This window comes from Schistocerca cancellata, chromosome 3 (genome assembly GCF_023864275.1).
Source record: "Schistocerca cancellata isolate TAMUIC-IGC-003103 chromosome 3, iqSchCanc2.1, whole genome shotgun sequence".
NCBI lineage: Eukaryota > Metazoa > Arthropoda > Insecta > Orthoptera > Acrididae > Schistocerca > Schistocerca cancellata.
The window spans coordinates 814,592,544-814,618,179 of NC_064628.1; the positions used below are offsets into that span (position 1 = coordinate 814,592,544).

At 43.6% G+C, this 25,636-nt stretch overlaps 1 protein-coding gene across 1 annotated transcript in view; it reads right to left on the bottom strand.

Annotated features, from left to right (window-relative positions):
- LOC126176588 (chymotrypsin-1-like) overlaps positions 1 to 25,636 on the bottom strand; it is a 79,109-nt gene that overhangs the window by 17,103 nt on the left and 36,370 nt on the right. The window contains exon 4 of the mRNA XM_049923749.1: positions 9,974 to 10,084. Within this exon, the coding sequence (XP_049779706.1) occupies positions 9,974 to 10,084 (111 nt within the window). The remainder of the gene's footprint in view (positions 1 to 9,973; positions 10,085 to 25,636) is intronic.

Consider the following 25,636-nt stretch of genomic DNA (forward strand, 5'->3'; position numbering starts at 1 on the left):
GTAGGGCTGTAAGGGGACAACATCAATTGCCTTAAAAGTAATTTCAGAATTACCTCAAGGAAATATTATAAGGCATTTAACATATCACATATGCTGCCGAGCTGTTCAGCCGCCTAATGTTATTGGAACCATTGAGTTGTGCACTGAGATGACAAGAGTCATCGGACAGCGATATACTGATGGCGGTAGGTATGGAGCACACAAAGTATAAAAGGGCAATGCATTGGCGGAACTGTCATTTGATTTCAGATGATTCGTATGAAAGGATTTCCGACGTTATTGTGGCCGCGCGACGAGAATTAACAGACTTTGAATGCGGAATGTTATTTGGAACTAGACGTGTGGGACATTCCATTTAAGAAATCGGTAGGGAAACCGACATTCCGGGATCCACAGTGTCAAGAGTGCGTCGAGAATACCACATTACCTCTCACCACGGACAAGCGGTGGCCGACAGCCTTCACTTAACGACCGAGCGCAGTGGCGTTCGCGTAGCTTTGTCAGTGCTAACAGACAAGCAACACTATGTTACATAACCGCAGAAATCAATGTGGGACGTTTGACTACTGTATCCGTTAGCACAGTGCGGCGAAATTTGGCTTTAATGGGCTATGACAGCAGAATACAGACGCGGGTGCGATTGTTAACACCACGACATCTCCTGCAGCGCCTTTCCTTGGGCTTGTGAACATGTCGGTTGGATCCTAGACGACTGGAAAACTGTGGCTTGGTCAAATGAGTCCCGATTCCAGTTGGTAAGACTAGTGGTAATGTTCGAGTGCGGCGCATACCCAACGAACCATGGTCCCAAGTTTTCAACAGGGCACTGTGCAAGCTGGTGGTCAGCTCTGTAATGGCGTGCGCCGTGTTTGGATGGAATTGACTGGGTCCTCTGGTCCAACTGAACCAATCATGAACTGAAAATAGTAATGTTCGGCTTTTTGGAGACCTTCTGCAGCCGTTCGTGGACTTCATTTCTCCAAACAACGATGGCATTTTATAGATAACAATGTGCCGTGTAACCGGGCTAAAATAGTTCGCAATTGGTTTGTTGAATATTCTGAATCATTCGGGGGAATGATTTTGCCACCCATCGAACATATATGGGACATAATCGGGATGTCAGTTAGTGCACAAAATCCTGCACCGGCAATAGCTTCGCACGGATGGCTATAGAGAGAGCATGGGTCGGGGGGCTTCTAAGGACTTGAGTCCACGACACATCGATTTTCTGCACTGCACTGGGCAAAAGGAGGTCCGACACGGTATTAGGAAGTATCGCATGACTTTTGTCTCCTCATTGTATGATTTAACTCCACTGAGGGGCCGAAGAGAGGCTGGGCCAGCTTCAGTAACTACGTGGCTACCGGTAGCAGACAGTCGGTCTTTTGTTGTCAAATACGGAAGGGGTGATGTGACCGTTGGCTTGAATAATAGCACGTGAAAGAAAGTCAGCACTCCCCTAAAGAAGGCACCTGTCGTAATATAGCAAACTGGAACTATTGAGAAATACGTTAAAATTAAAACAATAATTCACAATTTCGACGTACAACAAAATCAATCACATCTGAGTAATAACGACACAGAGTTTCATGTATTGCGTATCACAAGAATTGTTGACGTTATATCGTAGCGGTAAATAAATACTCTTATAAAAACGTTGTAAATTAATAACAGTTGAATGATTTATTTTATATGGACATAAAAAATATAAATTAATAGCGGTGGACACTAGCTATAATCACTAAAAGCCACACCTCTGTTTGTATTTTATTTATTGAACTATCACTCGTCTTTTATATTTTTAATTGTGTAAATGTGCACAGATCATCATAGTCTCGACACTTGCGTGGAACATGACATACCTTATACATTTCCCGTGATAATTATACATCATATGTATAACTAATTATGTGACTGCTAGTTTATATAACTGGGCTATATAAAAAAGACTCTTATTACCTGAAAGTAGCTATTTAAATGTAACTTTTCGTCCTACCATCCAACTGAAAACAAAAAGACGCTTCTGCTGAACAGGCTGCCTTTAATTTTTTTCCCATATTTTAACAACAATTTCTTCGTCATTTATTATAGGCACATGTGCGCAAATTTCATGTTTTATTGTATTGTGCATAAACTGCCTCACTCAAGACAATCTGCATAAACTGCTTCACTTAGGACAATGCGTATCGTCTGAAGGGGGACCAGAAGAGAAGGACTTTTCGTTCCACTAATATGTTGTAATTTTAACTACAATAAATTGCAATAGGGACCTGTGATTACGTAGGCTTTCCCGGCGTAATAAGTCTTGAAAGTCTCTTCGGGTTTGCTGCCGGATCCTAAAATCGACTCGATATTTCGGCGATCTAACTGGTCGCCATCTTCAGGTAAATGCTGCTTCTGCTGATGAGTCCCGCTGAGAACTGACGCCAGGTTGCAATCGACGTCCTTTATAGGTCACCGTTCAGTACACGGCGTATGCGCCACCCATCACGGTTGCTGCCCTCCAAGACAGGGAGGTGGCGCCGCCCACCCAAGAACTTGAGCATTTGATGGCTGTTTTTAAGGAAAATGGATACTCCGAGAAGCAGATTCGTCGGGCTATGGAGTTTGGACCATCTCCGGAGGTGTATGAAGAGGAACATAGATCGGTGGCCTTTCTTCCTTATGCTGGAGGCTTATCGTTTAAGATTGGACGCATTTTGAGGAATTTTAACATTAAGAGTGTGTTCCGTCCACCTTCTAAGATTAGGGCTCTGCTCGGCTCTGTGAAGGATTATTTGGGACTTAGGAAACCCGGGGTGTACAAAATTCCGTGTCAATGTGGGAAAGCTTACGTTGGCCGTTCTATTCGCACAGTGCATGACAGGTGTGTGGAACATCGCCGTCATACGAGGCTACAACAGCCGGAAAAATCGGCGGTAGCAGAACACTGCCTAAATGAGGGACACAAAATGAAATTTGAGGAAACTGTTGTTATTGCCAACATTTCCGGTTTTTGGAACAGTGTCTATAAAGAGGCGATTGAAATTAGGTTGGCTGATAATTTAATCAACAGAGACAATGGGTTTCCTCTTAGCAAAACGTGGAATCCTGTATTATCTCGCATCAAAACTGAACGTTCTTCGGTGCGGCCTTGATTGCGATATATCGTTGCCAGCAGTGTTTCACTAAGGGCGGCGCCACCTCCCTGTTTTGGAAGGCAGAAGCCGTGATGGGCGGCGCATGCGCCGTGTACTGAACGGTGGCCTATATAGGTCGTCGATTTGCAACCTGGCGTCAGTTCTCAGCGGGACTCATCAGCAGAAGCAGCATTTTCCTGAAGATGGCGACCAGTTGGATCGCCGAAATATCGAGTCAAGTTGATTTTAGGATCCGGCAGCAAACCCGAAGAGACTTTCAATAATAGGGACCTGTTCTCTATATTTTGATACATATGTTGTAATTGTAACGTATGCATTTTAAATGGTGGTCCATTTCCTACATTTGTTGTCCATAAAAAGGCTATATTAAATAGGCCACCTTTATTTTTACCGTGATTTAATAATTTCTTCATCATTTATTGTAAGTGCATGTGGACAAATTTCCTGTTTTATTAAATTCTGCATAAACTGTTAGGCTTAGGAGAATGTGTATGGTCTGAAGGAGGGCTGTAATAGAATGACCTTTTGTTGGATGTATATGTTATAACTGTAACATGTCTGTATTATAAATGCTGGCCCATTTTCTATATTTTGTGAGTGTTGTTAATTCTGACAGGGAAACTGAAGGCTTATAAGTGCAAGAACAGAAAGAAAGCCGATAGTCTGCATGCCGACTTGCTACGCTGTCCAGTGCAGCTATATGCGCTTACTGGTGCGCATAGAGAACGGTGCTTAGCCTGATAGTCAAGGTGCAGAAGTGCCATTATGGATAGAACATCACATGCACTCCATTGGTTCTGTACTCTTTCCAACACGGTTTTACAGAAATAACTCATCAAAAAAAAAAGATTTTTTGTTAATATAGCTTTATATGTCAACTTCATGGTGAAGTGTCCATCATCACGCTAACAGTCATACTTAGTGTGATATTCTCATTTCAGTAAGACGGGGCGCGAAATTCGAGAAAGTTTGCAATAAAATATATGGGCCGCTATGAGTTTGCGTTTGGTGAATATTACACCATATGTTGCTGGTAAGGAAATTTCACTAAGTCTGCAATCTCGAGAAAATAGTATTTATGTAGCGTGTTCGCTCAGAAGCGCACGCACACGAGAATGAAATATTCATAACATACCTCAGATCTTCTAAATTGTTCGAGATATCGAAACGAGAATTTGGTAAATAATAGCACACAATGAGGGGGGTATTTTTCCGTATGCCTACCATAAGGAACTTTCTTATCTACGTCGATATAATCGAAGCTACAGTTTTTATTTAATTTTTTTTCAATCCAGTTCTGCAATTTTTTAGAAAAATTCCTTGACTGCTACTGAAAAGAGAGTTTTCTAGTATAAAAATAAAAGTGAAATTTCTTATCTTTCGTTCCAGCAAGCTGACATAATGAGGTTTTCCTCTGGACGCTTATTGCTTTTATAATGAGACATTGTTTCCTGTAACAGTAGCTATTGCAAGGTGAGTTTGTGCAGTTCATACTGTTTTGGCAGAATTGCAAAATTAAGCCTGTCAACAAGAGAAATGTAGCTGTTCTTTATGACCGATGACGCCTCTTCAAATGAGAAATGTTTAACGGCTCACTCAAAAATAAATTGCGAATTCTAGGAGGAATCCTGTAACCCACCATATTTTTAATAGTGAACGCCTGGAATGGAAAACAACCATATTTTTAATAGTGAACGACTGGAATGGAAACTTACCAAAGGATTTTCTCACTGTTTTTCATCTAAGAAATATGAAGATAATTCGGAGCAAATAGTGTACAATATTTCTTTTCCAATCCACATTCTGTGTGAAGTGGTGAACTTCCACAACACAATTATCTTTCAATGTGTTAAAGATAGATTATATATATTTACAATCTATTTTAACCTTTATGAGTAGTATTAAGCGTTTTTTCAAGCGATTCATAAAGTAATACAGTGCATCTTTAATAATGAACACCTGTAACTTAAAACGTAACCGAAGGATTTTCTTTCTACGCCTCAGTTACGTTTGACATATGAAAAACTACAGCAAATAGCACACGATCTTCCCATTCCCATCCCTGTATAGAGTAAGGGAGTGAATCTTCTTACTATAAATATCTTTTGCTTCATCAGTGATACAGACTTTGACGAATAGTTGGCAAAGTTGTGCAAGTTGTCATTGTGTTCACAGCTTCAGAGATATGAAACGTTTCCATTGGGTCAGTTTTACACTGCGATAAAAATGCGGTATTGTTCAATTAGAAATAACAAATTTGGTTCCTGCGTATCTGTGGACAACAATGTTATAAAACATGATAGTCATTACTTTATGAGCCGCTTGAAAATACGCATTAAGGTTAATATATCTGTGTGTGTGTGTGTGTGTGTGTGTGTGTGTGTGTGTGTTTGTGTTGCAGGCGAAACTCAGGCAATACAGTATACAGTACAGTTGTACTACCAGAAGCCCTCTATGCATATGAAATAACCACAATCGGGGCATTAGGCATCACAGAGACAGAAAAGATAGAACGTAATATCCTTAGAAATTTTTTTGGAGCAGTACACAGAGATGGTATATGGATGAAGAGACCAACCAAAGAACTATATGAACATATAGACAGACTCACAGACATAATCACAAAACGTTGGATAACATTCTTTGGGCACATTCACAGAATGAACAACACCAGACTCACAAAGATGATTTTCGATGTGGTCAACAGCTCAATCAAAATAATAAACTGGTTTCATGAAATAGAAGAAGAGCTAAAACAGGCAGGAGTCAATAAAGAAATGATAGACGAAAGAGACAAATTCAGAAACAAAATTATGAATACGAAATTTGAAGTAAAAGAAAGGAAGAGACCGGGGAAAGTATGGACAGAGGTTCTGGGAAGAGAAAAAGAAGAAGAAAACATTAAAAAGGCGAAAATTGAATAATCATGTAATATTCAAATTCAATCACTGTCTTAAGGGACAAGCACCATTCATATATATGTAAAGCATAGGAAACCATTGGACGGTTTGGACGATAGCAAGTTCGATCCTTCCTACCATCCAGTGTCCAATTTTTGTGTCGCTCTCTAGCTCGGTTTGAGAAAACATAATGAAGAACACGCTTGGCATCTCAGTCTCTGGCAGGATAGTTCAATTTTCACGTGGAGCGACTTGACGGCTAACTTCAATGCTAATGAAATCGGAAACAGCGCAATGTATGGAATTAGTATTTAGCTCTGCAACACCCTTACAGAATTTTTTCTGACCATCCTGTATGGACACAGGGTTGTTCATTAGTACGTCTTGTGCATAAAATCTATAAGTCATGAAAGAAAATGGCACACGGTGGATACAGTATCTCTCCAAGTTTTTAACTCAAATTACAGGTGCTGAATATGAGCACCGTTTGCGACACGGCAGAAGTCAATACGATCAGATGGGCAACTCCTTGCAATTCGGTTATATCATGGAAAGGTAAACAGCAGCAGCCCGCTTTGAAAATCTGTTCGTTTGGTTGCCTATCTGCAGAGGCGAATTTATTTGGTGTGATACCCGTAGCAGACGCCTTGTCTACATCTTGTGCTCTCTTTGTCAAACTATTACGAATCAAACGCCGGACAGATGTTCTGTATCTGGCGCATTGTCAGAATAGGGAATACGTTCTACGTTTTCTCCAGAGACAGCTCTGCCGGGATACAATCAACAGGTGCATCATAGTGGGCGAGTGAAACGGCACAATACTGGAAGCGTACATCAAAGTTGAAACACGCCAGATAATACGATTTCTATGGGCAAAGCGTCTACATTGCTCGCAGATTCACAGCAAAACTCAGCTATATATGAACTAAATGCAGTGTGGCGTCTAGTCATGCAGTAATGGTGCTAACAATTTGACCAAGACGACACAGACGTGGGTGATGATGATCGGGAAGAAAAGCCATCGACATCGACCACAGACGACTACATCTAGGCACCTGAGGAAAATATTCGCAAGAATCGCAGAGTGGCTATCGTGGACATTCCTGAGCAGACTAGCATCTCGAGAGGCAGCGCTCATTCCATTGCCCCATGTCGTTTGCAGTATCGGAAATAGTCTACAAGCTTGGTTCAGCGATCACTGTTGCAAGTACTCGAAGGTGCAAGGTCTACCGTGTCTCTGGACTTAAGTTGTCAGCCCCCGTTAGCTGAGTGGTCAGCGTGGCGGAATGCCACGCCAAGGAGAACGGGTTCGATTCCCGGCTGGGGCAGGAGATTTTCTCCGCTCAGGGACTGGGTGTTGTATTGTCCTCATCATCATTTCATCCCCAACTCCGACACGCACGTCGCCCAATGTGGCGTCGAATGCAATAAGTACTTGCCGTCGGCGGCCGAACTTCCACCAATGAGGGACTCCCGGCCCACAATGCCGTACGCTTATTTCCATTGGACTTAAGTTAGGGTTACCACATGGACGGAAATAACTTCATAAGGCACATCACAATGGTTGCTGTGATATACGACCATTATTTTACTTCTGCGCCAAACAGAGCGTCTATGAAATGGAGATACATCTTAAAACGCAAAGTTGCGCCATGAGCAGGGAGGTTCAGGGCCACATTTTTCGTCATCTGTGAAGGAGATGTATACACAGAGTTTATACCAAAAGGCATAACCATTAAAGCAGATACGTAATGTGCAAAACTGCCATCACTGCGCCACGCTATAAAAAACAAGAGGCGTGGAAAACCAAGCAAAAGCTTTTTTTTCTTCATGACAATGCAACACCATGCACTGAAGCGGCATGGAGAAATGCATCAAACCAATCTTTGGACTGAAGACTGAAGTGTTGGCAGAAGAGCCAACACTGTGTTGCTAGAGGAGGCCGAAATGCACGCGTTTATTTACACGCTGACTGGCGTGAGGTCTGGAACAGTTAAGGGAATTAATAGTAGCAAATAAAGTACGTAGTTGATATAATACTTAACTTTAATCCACAATTGGTGTACATCGCTCCTGACGGTACATGTTATAATCTCAATATCAAATGCTATGGCGCCTTGCTAGGTTGTAGCAAATGACGTAGCTGAAGGCTATGCTAACTATACTCTCGGCAAATGAGGGCGTAGTTGTCAGTGATCCATCTCTGGCTAAGTCGGCTGTACAGCTGGGGCGAGTGCTAGGACGTCTCTCTAGACCTGCCGTGTGGCGGCGCTCGGTCTGCTATCACTGACAGTGGCGACACGCGGGTCCGACGTATACTAGCGGACCGCGGCCGATTTAAAAGCTACCACCTAGCAAGTGTGGTGTCTGGCTGTGACACCACAAAGACCACAACAGCACAACAATGAAGTGGCAATAGTCACGGGACACCTCCCAATATGGTGTCGGAACTCCTTTTGTCCGGCGTGGTAAAGCATCTCCACATACCATAGACTCAACAAGTTGATGGAAGTCCCTTGCAGAAATATTTAGCCATACTGTCTCTACAGTAATTGCGAAAGTATTGCCAGTGTAGCATTTTGTGCAAGAACTGACCTCTCGATTACGTCTCATAAATATTTGATTGGATTCATGTCGGGTAATCTACGAGGCCAAATCAGTCCAGCCGAATTGTCCAAGACGTTCATCAAACCAATTGCGAACTATTGTGGCCCGGTTAAACAGCGCACTGTCATCCGTAGAAGTACCTTCGTTGTCTGGGAACATCAGGTCCATTAATGGCTGAAAATCGTCTCCAAATAGCCGAACATAACCATTTCCAGTCAATGATCGGCTCAGTTGGACCAGAGGACCCAGCCTGCTCCATGTAAACACAGTAAACACCATTATGGAGCCACCAGCACCTTGCCTTATTGACAACTTGGTTCCGTGGCTTCGTGGAGTCTGTGGCAAACTCTAACCCTACGATTAGCTCTTACCAACTGAAATAGGGACTCACCCGACCAGGCCACGTCCAACCGACACGGTCACAAGCCGAAGAGAGGCGCTGTAGGCGATGTCGTGCTATTAGCAAAGGTACTCGCGTCGGTCGTCTGCTGCCATAACGCATTAACGCCAAATTTCGCCAGACTGTCTTGACGAATAGGTTCGTCATACGTCCCACACTGATTTCCGTTGTTATTCCACGCAGTGTTGCTTGTCTGTAGGCAGTGCCAACTCTACGAAAAAGCCGTTGGTCTCGGTCGTCCGTGGTGAAACGCAATGCCCGAAATTTGGTATTCTCTACAAACTCTTCATACTTTGGATCCCGGTCTATTGAATTCCCTAACGATTTCCAAAATAGGGTGTCCCATGCGTCTAGACCCAGCTACCATTCCGAGTTCACAGTCTGTTAATTTCCGTCGTGCTGCCATAATCACGTCGGACACATTTCCACATGAACCACCTGAGTACAAATGACAGCTTCAGCGATGCACCCTTTCATAGCTCGTGTACGCGATATTATCACTATCTTTATAAGTGCATAATCCTATTCCACGAATTTTGTCACACCAGTGTATATGTACTCTCACCTCAGTGTCATACATTTGTGTCACCTGGAAGTGAAGTGAGCACGTTCTATAGAAGTTACATGGTCTGCAACAGTAGTGTGGAACTTACTTTTTGAAGTCGCCTTCTATACGTATTAGCAGAGATTCAGTTAAGTTTAGTAAAATAAAAATAAAAACATTGCTCTTCCACTTAATCTGCCCTCTAGCACCTATATAAATAATAGTTAAGTTACAGACAGTTTAATATTAATATTAAGCACTTTCTTAAAGTACTTCATATTCATTTAGGAATCAACAAGTTTTGCATACAACACAGTACACATAGCATACGCATCCAAGAAAATAAAAACGACAGTCGGTAAAACCACAGTGAACTCACCAAGGTAGTGACACCCCATCCGCTCACGTTGCACGGCGTATTCGTCGTAGGAGTACTGTTCGAGAATCCGATGGGCTGCACGTTACGACCCCAGGTTAGTTTCTTCTTAGTCTGCAAATCCATCACATAATTCAATCACTAACTAGAAAACCAGCGAAGAAAAACAAGATTTCATACTTGTTGCCATTCTACACTGCAGATAAATTAAAAGGCATTAGGAAACACAAGTACAGTGACGGAACAAATCATGACGCCAAAAAATAATTAATGTAGGATAATAAAATTTCTGGAATACATTTGTCTATGTAACGTATATAAATGATTAACACTGCAATGTCACAAGTTAATGTAAGCGTGAGATAAGCTATTGCAAACGTGAACGGCCAGAATGTTGAAACCAAGCATACAAACGTGGCAGCATTTTGTTTTACAAGTGCCGGATACAAATTTGTGCGATAGAGTTCCGTGACTATTGACTTGGTCGATTAATGCAGGGACAGTCGGTGCTGTTTGTGGATGACGCTGGAGTTATCGTCCGATGATGTGCTCGACTGGATACAGATCTGGTGATCCAGCAGCCCAGGGTAACATGTTGACACTTGTAGAGCATGTTGGGTTACAACAGCGGTATGTGGGCAAGAGTCACCCTGTTGGAAAATAGCAATGGAATGCTCTTCATAAAAAGCAGAACAACGCGGAATCAACAGACTGACGCACAGTTTTCCAGTCAGGGTGCCTTGAATAACCACGAGAGAGCTCCTGCTGTCATACGAAATCGCATCCCAGACCATAACTCCAGGTGTACGTCCAGGTTGGTTGCAGGCCCTCAACGTGATACCTTCTAACCAAAACATGACCATCACTGGCACCAGCTTTCATCACAAAACACAACAGACCTCCACTCTGCCCTCCAATGAGCTCTCGCTTCACGCAACTTGTAATTAGGCTGTTTAAGTTTTTATGTTGGTGACGCCACGCAGCGCTCTGTAGCGTTGGGCAGTTGGAGGTGAGTCGCCAGCAGTGGTGGATGTGGGGAGAGAGATGCCAGAGATCTGAGATGTTAATATGAGCGGACGATCTGGACGTGTGTCTGTCAGAAAAAGGAAATTTGTTAAACTGGATGTCATAAATTTATATAGGGTGGTCCATTGATAGTAATCGGGCCAAATATCTCACGAAATAAGCATCAAACGAAAAAACTACAAAGAACGAAACTCATCTAGCTTGAAGGCGGAAACCAGATAGCGCTATGGTTGGTCCGCTAGATGGCGCTGCCATAGGTCAAACGGATACCAACTGCGTTTTTTTAAATAGGAACCCGCATTTTTATTACATATTCGTGTAGTAGGTAAAGAAATATGAATGTTAGTTGGACCACTTTCTTCGCTTTGTGATAGATGGCGCTGTAATAGTCACAAACATATGGCTCACAATTTTAGAACAGTTGGTAACAAGTAGGTTTTTTAAATTAAAATACAGAACGTCTGCCACTTGGCACAAGATAAATTACGGGACGATGACAGATTTTTTGCACCCGTTCTATTTAGCGACGAAGCATCATTCATCAACAGCGGTAACGTAAACCGGCATAATATGCGCTATTGGGCAACGGAAAATCCACGATGGCTGCGACAAGTGGAATATCAGCGACATTATGGTGCGGCATTATGGGAGGAAGGATTATTGGCCCTCATTTTATCGATGGCAGTCTAAATGGTGCAATGTATGCTGATTTCCTGCGTAATATTGTACCGATGTTACTACAAAATGTTTCACTGCGTGACAGAATCGCGATGTACTTCCAACATGATGGGTTTCCGGCACATAGCTCGCGGGCGGTTGAAGCGGTATTGAATAGCATATTTCATGACAGGTGGATTGGTCGTCGAAGCACCATACCATGGCCCGCACGTTCACCGGATCTGACGTACCAGAATTTCTTTCTGTGGGGAAAGTTGAAGGATATTTGCTATCGTGATCCATCGACAACGCCTGACAACATTCGTCAGCGCATTGTCAATGCATGTGCGAACATTACGGAAGGCGAACTACTCGCTGTTGAGAGGAATGTCGTTATACGTATTGCCAAATGCATTGAGGTTGACGGATATCATTTTGAGCATTTATTGCATTAATGTGGTATTTACAGGTAATCAGGCTGTAACAGCATGCGTTCTCAGAAATGATAAGTTCACAAAGGTACATGCATCACATTGGAACAACCGAAATAAAATGTTCAAAGGTACCTACGTTCTGTATTTTGATTTAAAGACCTACCTGTTACCAACTGTTCGTCTAAAATTGTGAGCCATATGTTTGTGACTATTACAGAGGCATCTATCACAAAGCGAAAAAAGTGGTCCAACTGAAATATTCATATTTCTTTACGTACTACACGAATATGTAGTAAAAATGTGGGTTACTATTTTAAAAAACGCTGTGGATATCCGTTTGACCTATGGCAGCGCCATCTAGCGGGCCACCCATAGCGCCATCTGGTTTCGCCCTTCAAGGCTAGAGAAGTTTCGTTCTTTGTAGTTTTTTCGTTTGACGCTTATTTCATGAGATATTTGTCCCGGTGACGATCGTTGGACACGAAAATACTACAAAGAACGAAACTTGTCTAGCTTGAAGGGGGACACCAGATAGCGCTATGGTTGGCCCGCTAGATGGCGCTGCCATAGGTCAAACGGATATCAACTGCGTTTTTTTAAATAGGAAACCCCATTTTTATTACATATTCGTGTAGTACGTAAAGAAATATGAATGTTTTAGTTGGACCACTTTCTTCGCTTTGTGATAGATGGCGCTGTAATAGTCACAAACATATGGCTCACAATTTTAGAAGAACAGTTGGTAACAAGTAGGTTTTTTAAATTAAAATACAGAACGGAGGTACGTTTATATATATATTATAACTTTTGAACATTTTTAAGGTAAATACATTGTTTGTTCTCTATCAAAGTAGGGCATAGGTTATTGTTAGTCAGGGCTATTCTTTCGTATGGATTATTGAAAGTGAGATTGCGTTGCGCTAAAATATTGTGTATCAGTTTATAAATGTTGAGAATAAGTAAAGAGAAAACAGTCTCAGTACGTTCAGTTTCACTCTGGAGTTTGAAAATCAAGTAACGTAGAAGTTTTACCAACACAGTTATTCTCTACATTGAAAGGGGACGTTTCAAACTGAAGTCGCAGATAGCGGTGACTTGGGGTCAGTGGATTTATGTGATTGCCGTGAAATTTGATTTCAAGTGTAGAAACATATCTACCAGCTTTCATTTATGGCGCACATCTCTTTCTTGGTGTTGCGACTTTTTCCCGTCACTGTTGATAGTACCCATAAACAAGAATCCAACTGCCCGCATCTCGTGGTCGTGCGGTAGCGTTCTCGCTTCCCACGCCCGGGTTCCCGGGTTCGATTCCCAGCGGGGTCAGGGATTTTCTCTGCCTCGTGATGGCTGGGTATTGTGTGATGTCCTTATGTTAGTTAGGTTTAAGTAGTTCTAAGTTCTAGGGGATTTATGACCACAGCAGTTGAGTCCCATAGTGCTCAGAGCCAAGAATCCAACAGATGCGATGTATTCATGTAAATAATGACAGAAACGAAACTTCTACAAGAGGTAACAAAATCACACTATTCGTCTCTGAAAAAATTTACTGAAACAAATTTAATCTGCATGTATGAGACTGGTCAAAGTGAAACCTTTTACTTTTATACGAAATAAATTTAAGATAGTGTTACCAAAATGGTGGAAGAAATCTAATACTGTTCATCCGATTTTGCTCAAAATCGAGATCTGAATATTCCAGGGCAGCAGATGGCTAATTCATGAGGATAAAAAACACCACATGCAGTTTCATATAATATATCGAAGGAAATTTAAACATTTTTGTGAATTCAATAAGAACAATTTTGATTTTCAATTATACGAGAGCCCCATCCCAAGCCTGCCCCTCACTGCCCTGCAGGTTTGTGGGGTGCTCTTCACGGTCTGAAGAGCGTTCACTTAATAGAAAACGTATTTCGTGTCTCCGGACAGCTTACGAAATATACTGACGGAAAAAGTCTGAACATCAATAAAGAGTTGTGCGACATAAACAAAAGTCCGTAGGCGTGTTGCTACATCTGGAAGACGATGTCATTTCAAATTTCACACCAGTCGCGTGCGAGTGGCGCTAGTAGCGGCAGTATGAGGATGCAAATCAAAAACTTTAAATACGCATCGAAACGATTTTTAGCTATAGTTACCTTTGACGATGAACGTGGTGAGTCAAGAATGGTTTTGCGGCCATGAAGACGCCATTATCAAAACGTCACTGAGTTTGTACGAGGTCGTGTAATAGTACTACGAGATGATGGATGGCCATTTTGCTATATCGCAGAAATACTTGGCAGTAATTTAGCCACTTTACATGATTGCTGACAGTGGTGGTCACGAGAGTGTACGGTCGCAAGAACACCACACTCTGGACGGCCACGTTCCACTGAAGAGAGGGAAGACCGTCTGTGTGGCATATGGCTCTGGCACATCGCACTGCATATGCAGTAGCAACTTGACCAACAGTTGGCTCCACAGTAATAGAACGAACTGTTCAAATCGGTTACTTCAAAGACAGCTGAGACAGACTCCCTGTATTGGATTGAAGAGTTCCTAGATAACAGGACGCAGCATGTTATTCTCAATGGAAAGAAGTCTTCCGAAGTAAGAGTGATTTCAGGTGTACCGCAGGGGAGTGTCATAGGACCGTTGCTATTGACAATATACATAAATGACCTGGTGGATGACATCGGAAGTTCACTGAGGCTTTTTGCAGATGATGCTGTGGTGTATCGAGAGGTTGTAACAATGGAAAATTGTACTGAAATGCAGGAGGATCTGCAGCGAATTGACGCATGGTGCAGGGAATGGCAATTGAATCTCAATGTAGACAAGTGTAATGTGCTGCGAATACACAGAAAGATAGATCCTTTATCATTTAGCTACAAAATAGCAGGTCAGCAACTGGAAGCAATTAATACCATAAATTAGCTGGGAGTACGCATTAGGACTGATTTAAAATGGAATGATCATATAATGTTGATTGTCGGTAAAGCAGATGCCAGACTGAGATTCATTGGAAGAATCCTAAGGAAATGCAATCCGAAAACAAAGGAAGTAGGTTACAGTACGCTTGTTCGCCCACTGCTTGACTACTGCTCAGCAGTGTGGGATCCGTACCAGATAGGGTTGATACAAGACATAGAGAAGATCCAACGGAGAGCAGCGCGCTTCGTTACAGGATCATTTAGTAATCGCGAAAGCGTTACGGAGATGATAGATAATCTCCAGTGGAAGACTCTGCAGGAGAGACGCTCAGTAGCTCGGTACGGGCTTTTGTCAAAGTTTCGAGAACATACCTTCACCGAAGAGTCAAGCAGTATATTGCTCCCTCCTACGTATATCTCGCGAAGAGACCATGAGTATAAAATCAGAGAGATAAGAGCCCACACAGAGGCATACCGACAATCCTTCTTTCCACGAACAATACGAGACTGGAATAGAAGGGAGAACCGATAGAGGTACTGAAGGTACCCTCCGCCACACACCGTCAGGTGGCTTGCGGAGTATGGATGTAGATGTAGATGTATCATGCATACCACCGACCGAAAACCTCCGCCGTTTGCGACTTCAGTGGTGTCAAGCGACAGCTCATTGGAGGGCACGGTGAAGGTCTGCTGTGTTTTCTAATCAAAGCTGGTTCTGCGTCTGTGCCAGTGATGACCGTGAATTGATTAGAATAAGGCCAGTTGAGGAACTGCAACCGATCTGCCTCCCTGCTAGACACGCAGGACCTCTGGGGTTCGATTTCATATGACAGCAGGAGCACTCTCGCGGTTATCCCACGTGGTCTGAAGCCAAAATTGTGCGTTAGTCTGGTGATTTAACCTGTTGTGCTCCCATTCATGAACGCATTCCAGGGGTATTTCCAACAGGATAACACTCCTCCACATACGGCTGTTGTAACCCATCATGCCCTACAGAGTGTGAGCATGCTGCCTTGGCCTGCTCGATTACCAGATCTGTCTCCTGTCGTGCACATATGTGACACCGGCGGACGACAACTCCAGCGTCTTCCACAAACAGCACTGACCGTCCCTGTATTGACAGACCAAGTCCAACAGTCATGAAATTCCATCCCACAAACTAACATCCGGCCCGGCCCTGTACAACACAATGCGTGCACGTCTGCATGCTTGCATTCAGCATGTTGGTGGTTTCACTGGTTATTGACATACCAGCTTATCTTGCGCTTGCATTCACCTATGATCTTGCGATATTAATCACTTAAATATGTGTTCTTGTTGTTGTCTTCAGTCCTGAGACTGGTTTGATGCAGCTCTCCATGCTACTCTATCCCGTACAAGCTTCTTCATCTCCCAGTACCTACTGCAACCTACATCCTTCTGAATCTACGATTTTTACCCTCCACGCTGCCCTCCAATGCTAAATTTGTGATCCCTCGATGCCTCAGAACATGTCCTACCAACCGATCCCTTCTTCTGGTCAAGTTGTGCCACAAACTTCTCTTCTCCCCAATCCTATTCAATACTTCCTCATTAGTTATGTGATCTACCCATCTAATCTTCAGCATTCTTCTGTAGCACCACATTTCAAAAGCTTCTATTCTCTTCTTGTCCAAACTATTTACCGTCCATGTTTCACTTCCATACATGGCTACACTCCATACAAATACTTTCAGAAATGACTTCCTGACACTTAAATCTATACTCGATGTTAACAAATTTCTCTTCTTCAGAAACGCTTTCCTTGCCATTGCCAGTCTACATTTTATATCCTCTCTACTTCGACCATCATCAGTTATTTTGCTCCCCAAATAGCAAACCTCCTTGACTACTTTAAGTGTCTCATTTCCTAGTCTAATACCCTCAGCATCACCCGACTTAATTCGACTACATTCCATTATCCTCGTTTTGCTTTTGTTGATGTTCATCTTATATCCTCCCTTCAAGACAGCATCCATTCCGTTCAACTGCTCTTCCAAGTCCTTTGCTGTCTCTGACAGAACTACAATGTCATCGGCGAACCTCAAAGTTTTTATTTCTTCTCCATGGATTTTAATACCTACTCCAAATTTTTCTTTTGTTTCCTTTACTGCTTGCTCAATATACAGATTGAATAACATTGGGGAGAGGCTACAACCCTGTCTCACTCCCTTCCCAACCGCTGCTTCCCTCTCATGCCCCTCGACTCTTATAACTGCCATCTGGTTTCTGTACAAATTGTAAAAAGCCTTTCGCTCCCTGTATTTTACCCCTGCCACCTTTAGAATTTGAAAGAGAGTATTCCAGTCAACATTGTCAAAAGCTTTCTCTAAGTCTACAAATGCTAGAAACGTAGGTTTGCTTTTCCTTAATCTTTCTTCTAAGATAAGTCTTAAGGTCAGTATTGCCTCACGTGTTCCAGTATTTCTACGGAATCCAAACTGATCTTCCCCGAGGTCGGCTTCTACTAGTTTTTCCATTCGTCTGTAAAGAATTCGTGTTAGTATTTTGTAGCTGTGACTTATTAAACTGATTGTTCGGTAATTTTCACATCTGTCAAAACCTGCTTTCTTTGGGATTGGAATTATTACATTCTTCTTGAAGTCTGAGGGTATTTCGCCCGTTTCATACATCTTGCTCACCAGATGGTAGAGTTTTGTCAGGACTGGCTCTCCCAAGGCCGTCAGTAGTTCTACTGGAATGTTGTCTACTCCGGGGGCCATGTTTCGACTCAGGTCTTTCAGTGGTCTGTCAAACTCTTCACGCAGTATCGTATCTCCCATTTCATCTTCATCTACATCCTCTTCCATTTCCATAATATTGTCCTCAAGTACATCGCCCTTGTATAGACCCTCTATATACTCCTGCCACCTTTCTGCCTTCCCTTCTCTGCTTAGAACTGGGTTTCCATCTGAGCTCTTGATGTTCATACAAGTGGTTCTCTTATCTCCAAAGGTCTCTTTAATTTTCCTGTAGGCAGCATCTATCTTACCCCTAGTGAGATAAGCCTCTACATCCTTACATTTGTCCTCTAGCCATCCCTGCTTAGCCATTCTGCACTTCCTGTCGATCTCATTTTTGAGACGTTTGTATTCCTTTTTGCCTGCTTGATTTACTGCATTTTTATATTTTCTCCTTTCATCAATTAAATTCAATATTTCTTCTGTTACCCAAGGATTTCTACTAGCCCTCGTCTTTTTACCTACTTGATCCTCTGCTGCCTTCACTACTTCATCCCTCAAAGCTACCCATTCTTCTTCTACTGTATTTCTTTCCCCCATTCCTGTCAATTGTTCCCTTATGCTCTCCCTGAAACTCTCTACAACCTCTGGTTCTTTCAGTTTATCCAGGTCCCATCTCCGTAAATTCCCACCTTTTTGCAGTTTCTTCAGTTTTAATCTACAGGTCATAACCAATAGATTGTGGTCAGAGTCCACATCTGCCCCTGGAAATGTCTTACAATTTAAAACCTGGTTCCTAAATCTCTGTCTTACCATTGTATAATCTATCTGATACCTTTTAGTATCTCTAGGGTTCTTCCATGTATACAACCTTCTATCATGATTCTTAAACCAAGTGTTAGCTATGATTAAGTTGTGCTCTGTGCAAAATTCTACCAGGCGGCTTCCTCTTTCATTTCTTTCCCCCAATCCATATTCACCTACTACGTTTCCTTCTCTCCCTTTTCCTACACTCGAATTCCAGTCACCCATGACTATTAAATTTTCGTCTCCCTTCACTATCTGAATAATTTCTTTTATTTCATCATACATTTCTTCAATTTCTTCGTCATCTGCAGAGCTAGTTGGCATATAAACTTGTACTACTGTAGTAGGTGTGGGCTTCGTATCTATCTTGGCCACAATAATGCGTTCACTATGCTGTTTGTAGTAGCTTACCCGCATTCCTATTTTCCTATTCATTATTAAACCTACTCCTGCATTACCCCTATTTGACTTTGTGTTTATAACCCTGTAGTCACCTGACCAGAAGTCTTGTTCCTCCTGCCACCGAACTTCACTAATTCCCACTATATCTAACTTTAACCTATCCATTTCCCTTTTTAAATTTTCTAACCTACCTGCCCGATTAAGGGATCTGACATTCCACGCTCCGATCCGTAGAACGCCAGTTTTCTTTCTCCTGATAACGACTTCCTCTTGAGTAGTCCCCGCCCGGAGATCCGAATGGGGGACTATTTTACCTCCGGAATATTTTACCCAAGAAGACGCCATCATCATTTAATCATACAGTAAAGCTGCATGCCCTCGGGAAAAATTACGGCCGTAGTTTCCCCTTGCTTTCAGCCGTTCGCAGTACCAGCACAGCATGGCCGTTTTGGTTAATGTTACAAGGCCAGATCAGTCAATCATCCAGACTGTTGCCCCTGCAACTACTGAAAAGGCTGCTGCCCCTCTTCAGGAACCACACGTTTGTCTGGCCTCTCAACAGATACCCCTCCGTTGTGGTTGTACCTACGGTACGGCTATCTGTATCGCTGAGGCACGCAAGCCTCCCCACCAACGGCAAGGTCCATGGTTCATTGGGGGGGGGGGGGGGCACTTAAATATCTCACAAGACAAATGTATTCCCGAAATTTTATTATTCTACATTAAATACTTCTTGGTGTAGTGATTTTTTTTTCCGTCTGTGTATTTTCGGTGGTCACGTTATGGAGAGCATGCTGAGCAAATGTGAACTTATTCCGAACTCACACAGGTTTCCTGAATTGTGTTTTTCGTTTAACATACCCACGATCCTCAGTGGATCATTACAACGTGATTTATTCCGCTTGTTTGCGAAGACTGTGCTACACCGAAAGCACCTGCTTTTCAGAGCATATCTGTGCTATAGCTAATATTTGTAATTTTTTGCAATCGAAACGTTTCCATTAGCTCCTGCTATTCACTGTTGACCCTTGCCGCTATTCCTCCATCTTAAAATTGCTTTAAAACCACGACAGTGATGTTAACTGAGTTCTCGTGATATTTGCCACATGCTGTCGGCACTAGAAGAGATGTCAGCACCGACAGCTGTGAAAAAGAGCTGTATTTGTATTTTTAATTTCCTGGCAATGTACACAACATTTACCGTAAAATGTTTATAAAATGAGTCACGGGAGGGTTGTTCCACTTGAAATTTGGTCATTTGTGGTAAGGTCTTAGGGGACGAAACTGTTGAGGTTATCGGACCCTAAGCTTACGAACTACTTAATCTAACTTAAACTAACTTACGCTAAGGGCAACACACACACACACACGCCCGAGGAAGGACTCGAACCTCCAACGGGGGGAGCCGCCCGGACTGTGACAATGACACCCCCTAGACCGCGCGGCTACCCCGCGCGGCTGTTCCAGTTGAACTTCTACTATGTATGATGTTCGAATGTTACAGCTAGATGCAGCATATGATGAAAACTCCTACGATGTTTAGTGAAACGTGTAGTTAACACGGCATCACGTCTCGAGTTAGTCGACTTTGGACGTGGGTTGATTATCGACGTGTGGCTCATAGCGTATTGGTGATTACGCAAGAACTAGGATTTCCCAGGTCAATAGTGTCTATTATGGTTCTTCAACATCGCACTGTCAATGTTTCCATACTCTTAAACAGAATCTTACGACGATCACAGGTGCTTGAAGAACGCGCGTCACCCTGCCTTCCCAGAACTTTCCGGCCTTCGGTATACACTGATGTGACAGAAGTCATGGGACACCATCTAATATCATTTAGGACCTCCTTTTGCCCGGCGTAGTGTAGCAGCTCGACGTGGCATGGACTCAACAAGTCGTTGGAAGTCACTTGCAGAAACAGTGAACCATGCTGCCTCCACAGCGGTCCATACCTGCGAAAGTGTTGCCGGTGCATGATTATGTGCACGAATTCATCTCTCCATTATGTCCTGTAAATGTTCGACTGGTGGCCAAATCACTCGCTCGAATTGTCCACAATCTTCTCCGAACCAATAGCGAACAATTGTCGGTCAGTGACAAGGTGCACCTTCATCCATAAAAATTCCATCGTTGTTTCGGAACATGAAGTCCATGAATCGTTGCTAATAATCTCTAAGTAGCCAAACATAACCATTTCCAGTCAACGATCACTTCAGTTTGACCAGAGGACCCAGTCCATTCCATGTAAACAGATCCCAAACCATTATGGAGCCACTACCAGCGTGCGCAGTCCCTTATTGACAACTTAGGTCATTTGTTCTGTAGGGTCTGCAGCACACTCATACCCCACCATCAGCTCTTACTAAATGAAATCAGGACTCATCTGACCAGGTCATAGTTTTCCAGCCGTCTAGGGTTCAACCGATATGGTCACGAAAAAAATGGCTCTGAGCACTATGGGGCTCAACTTCTGACGTCATTAGTCCCCTAGAATTTAGAACTAGTTAAACCTAACTAACCTAAGGACATCACACACATCCATGCCCGAGGCAGGATTCGAACCTGCGACCGTAGCGGTCTCGCGGTTCCAGACTGAAGCGCCTAGAACCCCACGGCCACTTCGGCCGGCTATGGTCACGAGCCCAGGAGAATCACCGTGGGCGATGTCGTGCTGTTAGAAAAGGCACCCGCGGCGGACGTCACAGCTCATTAACGCCAAATTTCTCCCCATTGTCCTAACGGTTACGATTGTCGTACGTCCCACATTGATTATGCGGTTATTTAACTCATTGTCGGTGTTGCTTGTCTGTTAGTACTGACAACTCTACGCAGTCGCAGCTGCTCTTAGTCGTTAAGTGAGGGCCATCGGCCACTGTGTTGTGCATGGTGACAGGTAATGCCTGAAATCTGGTATCCCCGACATATACTGAATTTCCGAAATGTAATATTGAATTTCCGAAATGGAATGTCCCATATATCTAGCTCCCACAACCGTGCTGCGTGCAATGTCTGATAATTCCCGTCGTGCTGCCAATCATGTCGGAAACCTTTTCGTAAGAATCTCCTGAGAACAAATGACAGCTCCGTCAATGCACTGCCCTTTTATACCTTGCGTATGCGATATCACCGCTGTCTGTATATGTGCAACTCGCTATCCCATGACTTTGTCACCTCAGTGTAGTGGTCTCGAGGTAAGGCTAGTGTGTGGGAGCTGATAGGTCGCATGATCGAATCCCGATCGGACGACGAAATACTTGAGTTTCCCTTTCATGTAGCCTTTACCCCTCAGGGTCGGGGAGATTCGCGATGAACAACAGGCCATTCGGATCCCACGTTAAGCCGTACGTACAGTTCCCTAGCAGAATAACTGAAGGTATGTTCGGGATATGCAGTCGATAAAATTGTGCTGATTGAAACACTAGCACCAGGCAGCTGAGTCGTACAGTATTTTATTAGTTTAGCCATAGGGGGTGATAGGTTCCTCTACAGTGAGTCAGACTGTCCACAGTTTGAATGTGAGGCTTCAGGAACCTATTTCTAACGAGACTGTATGGAGACAAATGCACTGCATAGACTTCACCACTATCGCCTAGGTGAATTCTACCAGCTCTTTGACACAGTTACACGGAACGAGATACTTTTTAACGTTACGTCACAATATACAAGAAATAAACACCAAACTAAGCGACTGCAGCAGCATCGCTGATTGCAGAAGTCAGTGCTATCCAACACGGTACAAACACTATGTGGTCAAAAGAACTATCTGGATACCACTACGTAATGCAGAGTTGACCATAAGATGTCACAGAGTCGGACCTGCCAGTATGAAAAGAAGCAGGAATCTTGTGTCACCAGTAGAAATGCGTTAACTGCAGATTGTGTTGGTTGGGAGAGCACAGTGACTTCGAAGATGGACTACTCATTGGATGCCACTCGAGTAACAAATCCATCCCTTCTAAAACTGCCCAAATCCACTGATGCGCCGCAGAAAGAGCTCCTTGGCGAATGTAAAATTTTTGAAGTCTCTCTCTGGCCAGCACCAAGCCAAGTCAGGGCAGGTTCGTGCGCAATATCTACGTCGGAATGTCAACCACGCAGGAACGCCAATACTGCACAAAGTGTGGCACACAACGGAGGCCATTATTACGCATCCCTCAAGTTAGGTGTCTGGGTCGCCATTTCAGCAGTATCACCTGAATCACAAGGGAGCATACGACATTCTGTCAACCATGGGCAGTTGAGTATCAACGTGTAAATCATATTCAAGACCGACTTTCAGCACACTGCAGTAAGTAATGAGAACGAAAGTTTGGGACACCGCAGAACGCTGAAGAGCTCTGATTGGCCCAGAAAACCAGGCCACGTTTGGTCATCCACATCAGAGAATAATGTCATTGCCTCTGACATACAGCTACTAATACCCAGGCTTGCAAGCCCCTCTTCTGTTCAGTTGCCCAGACCCATTGTGAGCTGAAGTCTCTTCCACCATTGATATGAAGACTTTCAGCCTTGTAGCACCTGCTCACCGGAGGCGAAACCGTTGATGTTTGACACATTGTCGAAATTTTGAAGTCCTGGTGACAAGCGATAGCTGCTGCCGCCCCTTGACTTGCATCTGTGCAGACAACATTCTCCACAGCCGTCATCTGGAAGAGAGCACATCATGTAACTCAACACAACTACCTAGAGCTCCTTGCAGAGCTGCTGAGTGTCCACTAGGGTATTGTATTGTATTGTATGTTAACTGGGGACCTAGAAACGACGGAGAGGCTCTGTCCCCGCCGCAGCCGCAGTGGTCCACAATCACACGACGACTACCGCAGCCCACTTCACCCCTCCGCCGCCCCACACCGAACCCAGGGTTATTGTGCGGTTCGGCCCCCGGTGGACCCCCCAGGGAAGGTTTCACACCAGACGAGTGTAACCCCTATGTTTGCGTGGTAGAGTAATGGTGGTATAGCGTACGTGGAGAACTTGTTTGCGCAGCAATCGCCGACGTAGTGTAACTGAGGCGGAATAAGGGGAACCATCCTGCATTCGCCGAGGCAGATGGAAAACCGCCTAAAAACCATCCACAGACTGGCCGGTTCACCGGACCGTGACACAAATCCGCCGGGCGGATTCGTGCCGGGGACCAGGCGCTCATTCCCGCCCGGAAAGCCGTGTGGCTTTCTAGGGTACTATCTTCTATTTCCAGTAGTACACCCTAGTAATCCTTGTTGTTGTGCTGTCAGGTGTCTTGGCTGAATTGCGATGCGTGCCAACAGTTGGGGTTGGCTATCTTGTGGACACACCTTGTGGAAACATCAGCACATCCCAGTTCCTCATGCCCGCTTCTCCTGTGGAGAAGGTGATTCAGTAGTAAAAGTCAAGACAATAAATTTGTAAATCACCAATATTGTCTCATTAGCGCCTCTGGTGCCCCATGTGTCATCTCTGGTGCCCCATGTGTCATCTCTACTGCACTCTATACTTCACCATCCTGCATCCGAACGGATCATACCTTACATACATTTTGGTGTCAGCAGTGATCACAGTCCGTGCAGACCTCTGGCGTTGCAACACCACATAACACACCCTAACTTCACCTATCATTTCATCACTAAGCAAGGCAGTGAACGACTGTTTTTCTACGTTGTCCTTTTTTTTGTTGTGCCAATGCTGGAGTATAATAGTGTTCATAGCTATGTTAGGCTTACACTTATGAGACTGCTGGAGCCTCCAGTCTTGTCACAACTTAAAGGGAGCTATAGGGAAATGTATCTAACGCCATTGCGGTGTAAATTCTGTAATTTTTCAGGGCATGGGTTGCCACGCACTAAAACAATGCCAGCCACATGTGTCATTTGTACACGGGTTGGGCATTTGGTGCAACACTTTTCTGAATCACGGTGGTCTATGTCACGAAGTAAAGAATAATTTAGTTCATTTTTGTTTTGTATTTTTAAGTGCAGATTTTCCAATTTTTTCTATTCTTCCAACGGCAATTGTGAAATATAAAAATGTCAAACGCACGTGCAGCTACTACAGGTGAGGCTATTGCCACTTTTTTGGAACAGATAACCAGGTAATTCTCTGCAGAAAGAGTGTAATGAGGAATCACATAGGCAAGTGGAAATATTACAAATCATTCAACAGCAGACACAGCCGGGACAAGCGGAAGCAATATAGTGTTGAGTGTACACCCTCCTGCCCGCATCTCGTGGTCGTGCGGTAGCGTTCTCGCTTCCCACGCCCGTGTTCCCGGGTTCGATTCCCGGCGGGGTCAGGGATTTTCTCTGCCTCGTGATGGCTGGGTGTTGTGTGCTGTCCTTAGGTTAGTTAGGTTTAAGTAGTTCTAAGTTCTAGGGGACTGATGACCATAGATGTTAAGTCCCACAGTGCTCAGATCCATTTGAACCATTTTTGTACACCCTCCTTCTGTGGAACCATTAGCAGCCAACTTAATAACGCCTTTTTGCGGGAAAACGACGTCGGATGTAACTGTTATTTACTAACGACGTGGAGACATGTCTACACATACCTAATTTACGGTTAATAGGCGAGGCTAAATCAAACATTATGTATCATGAAACACTCAGTAAGGCACAAACAGCTAACGGCCTGAACAAGCGCTTCAGAAAACAGAAAAGCACGAAATTCTTCAGGGCAAGTCTTAGTTGTTTGGCACAGAAGCCCAGTGAATCTGTGGAGTCCTACCCGACATCTTCCGAAAGACTAATT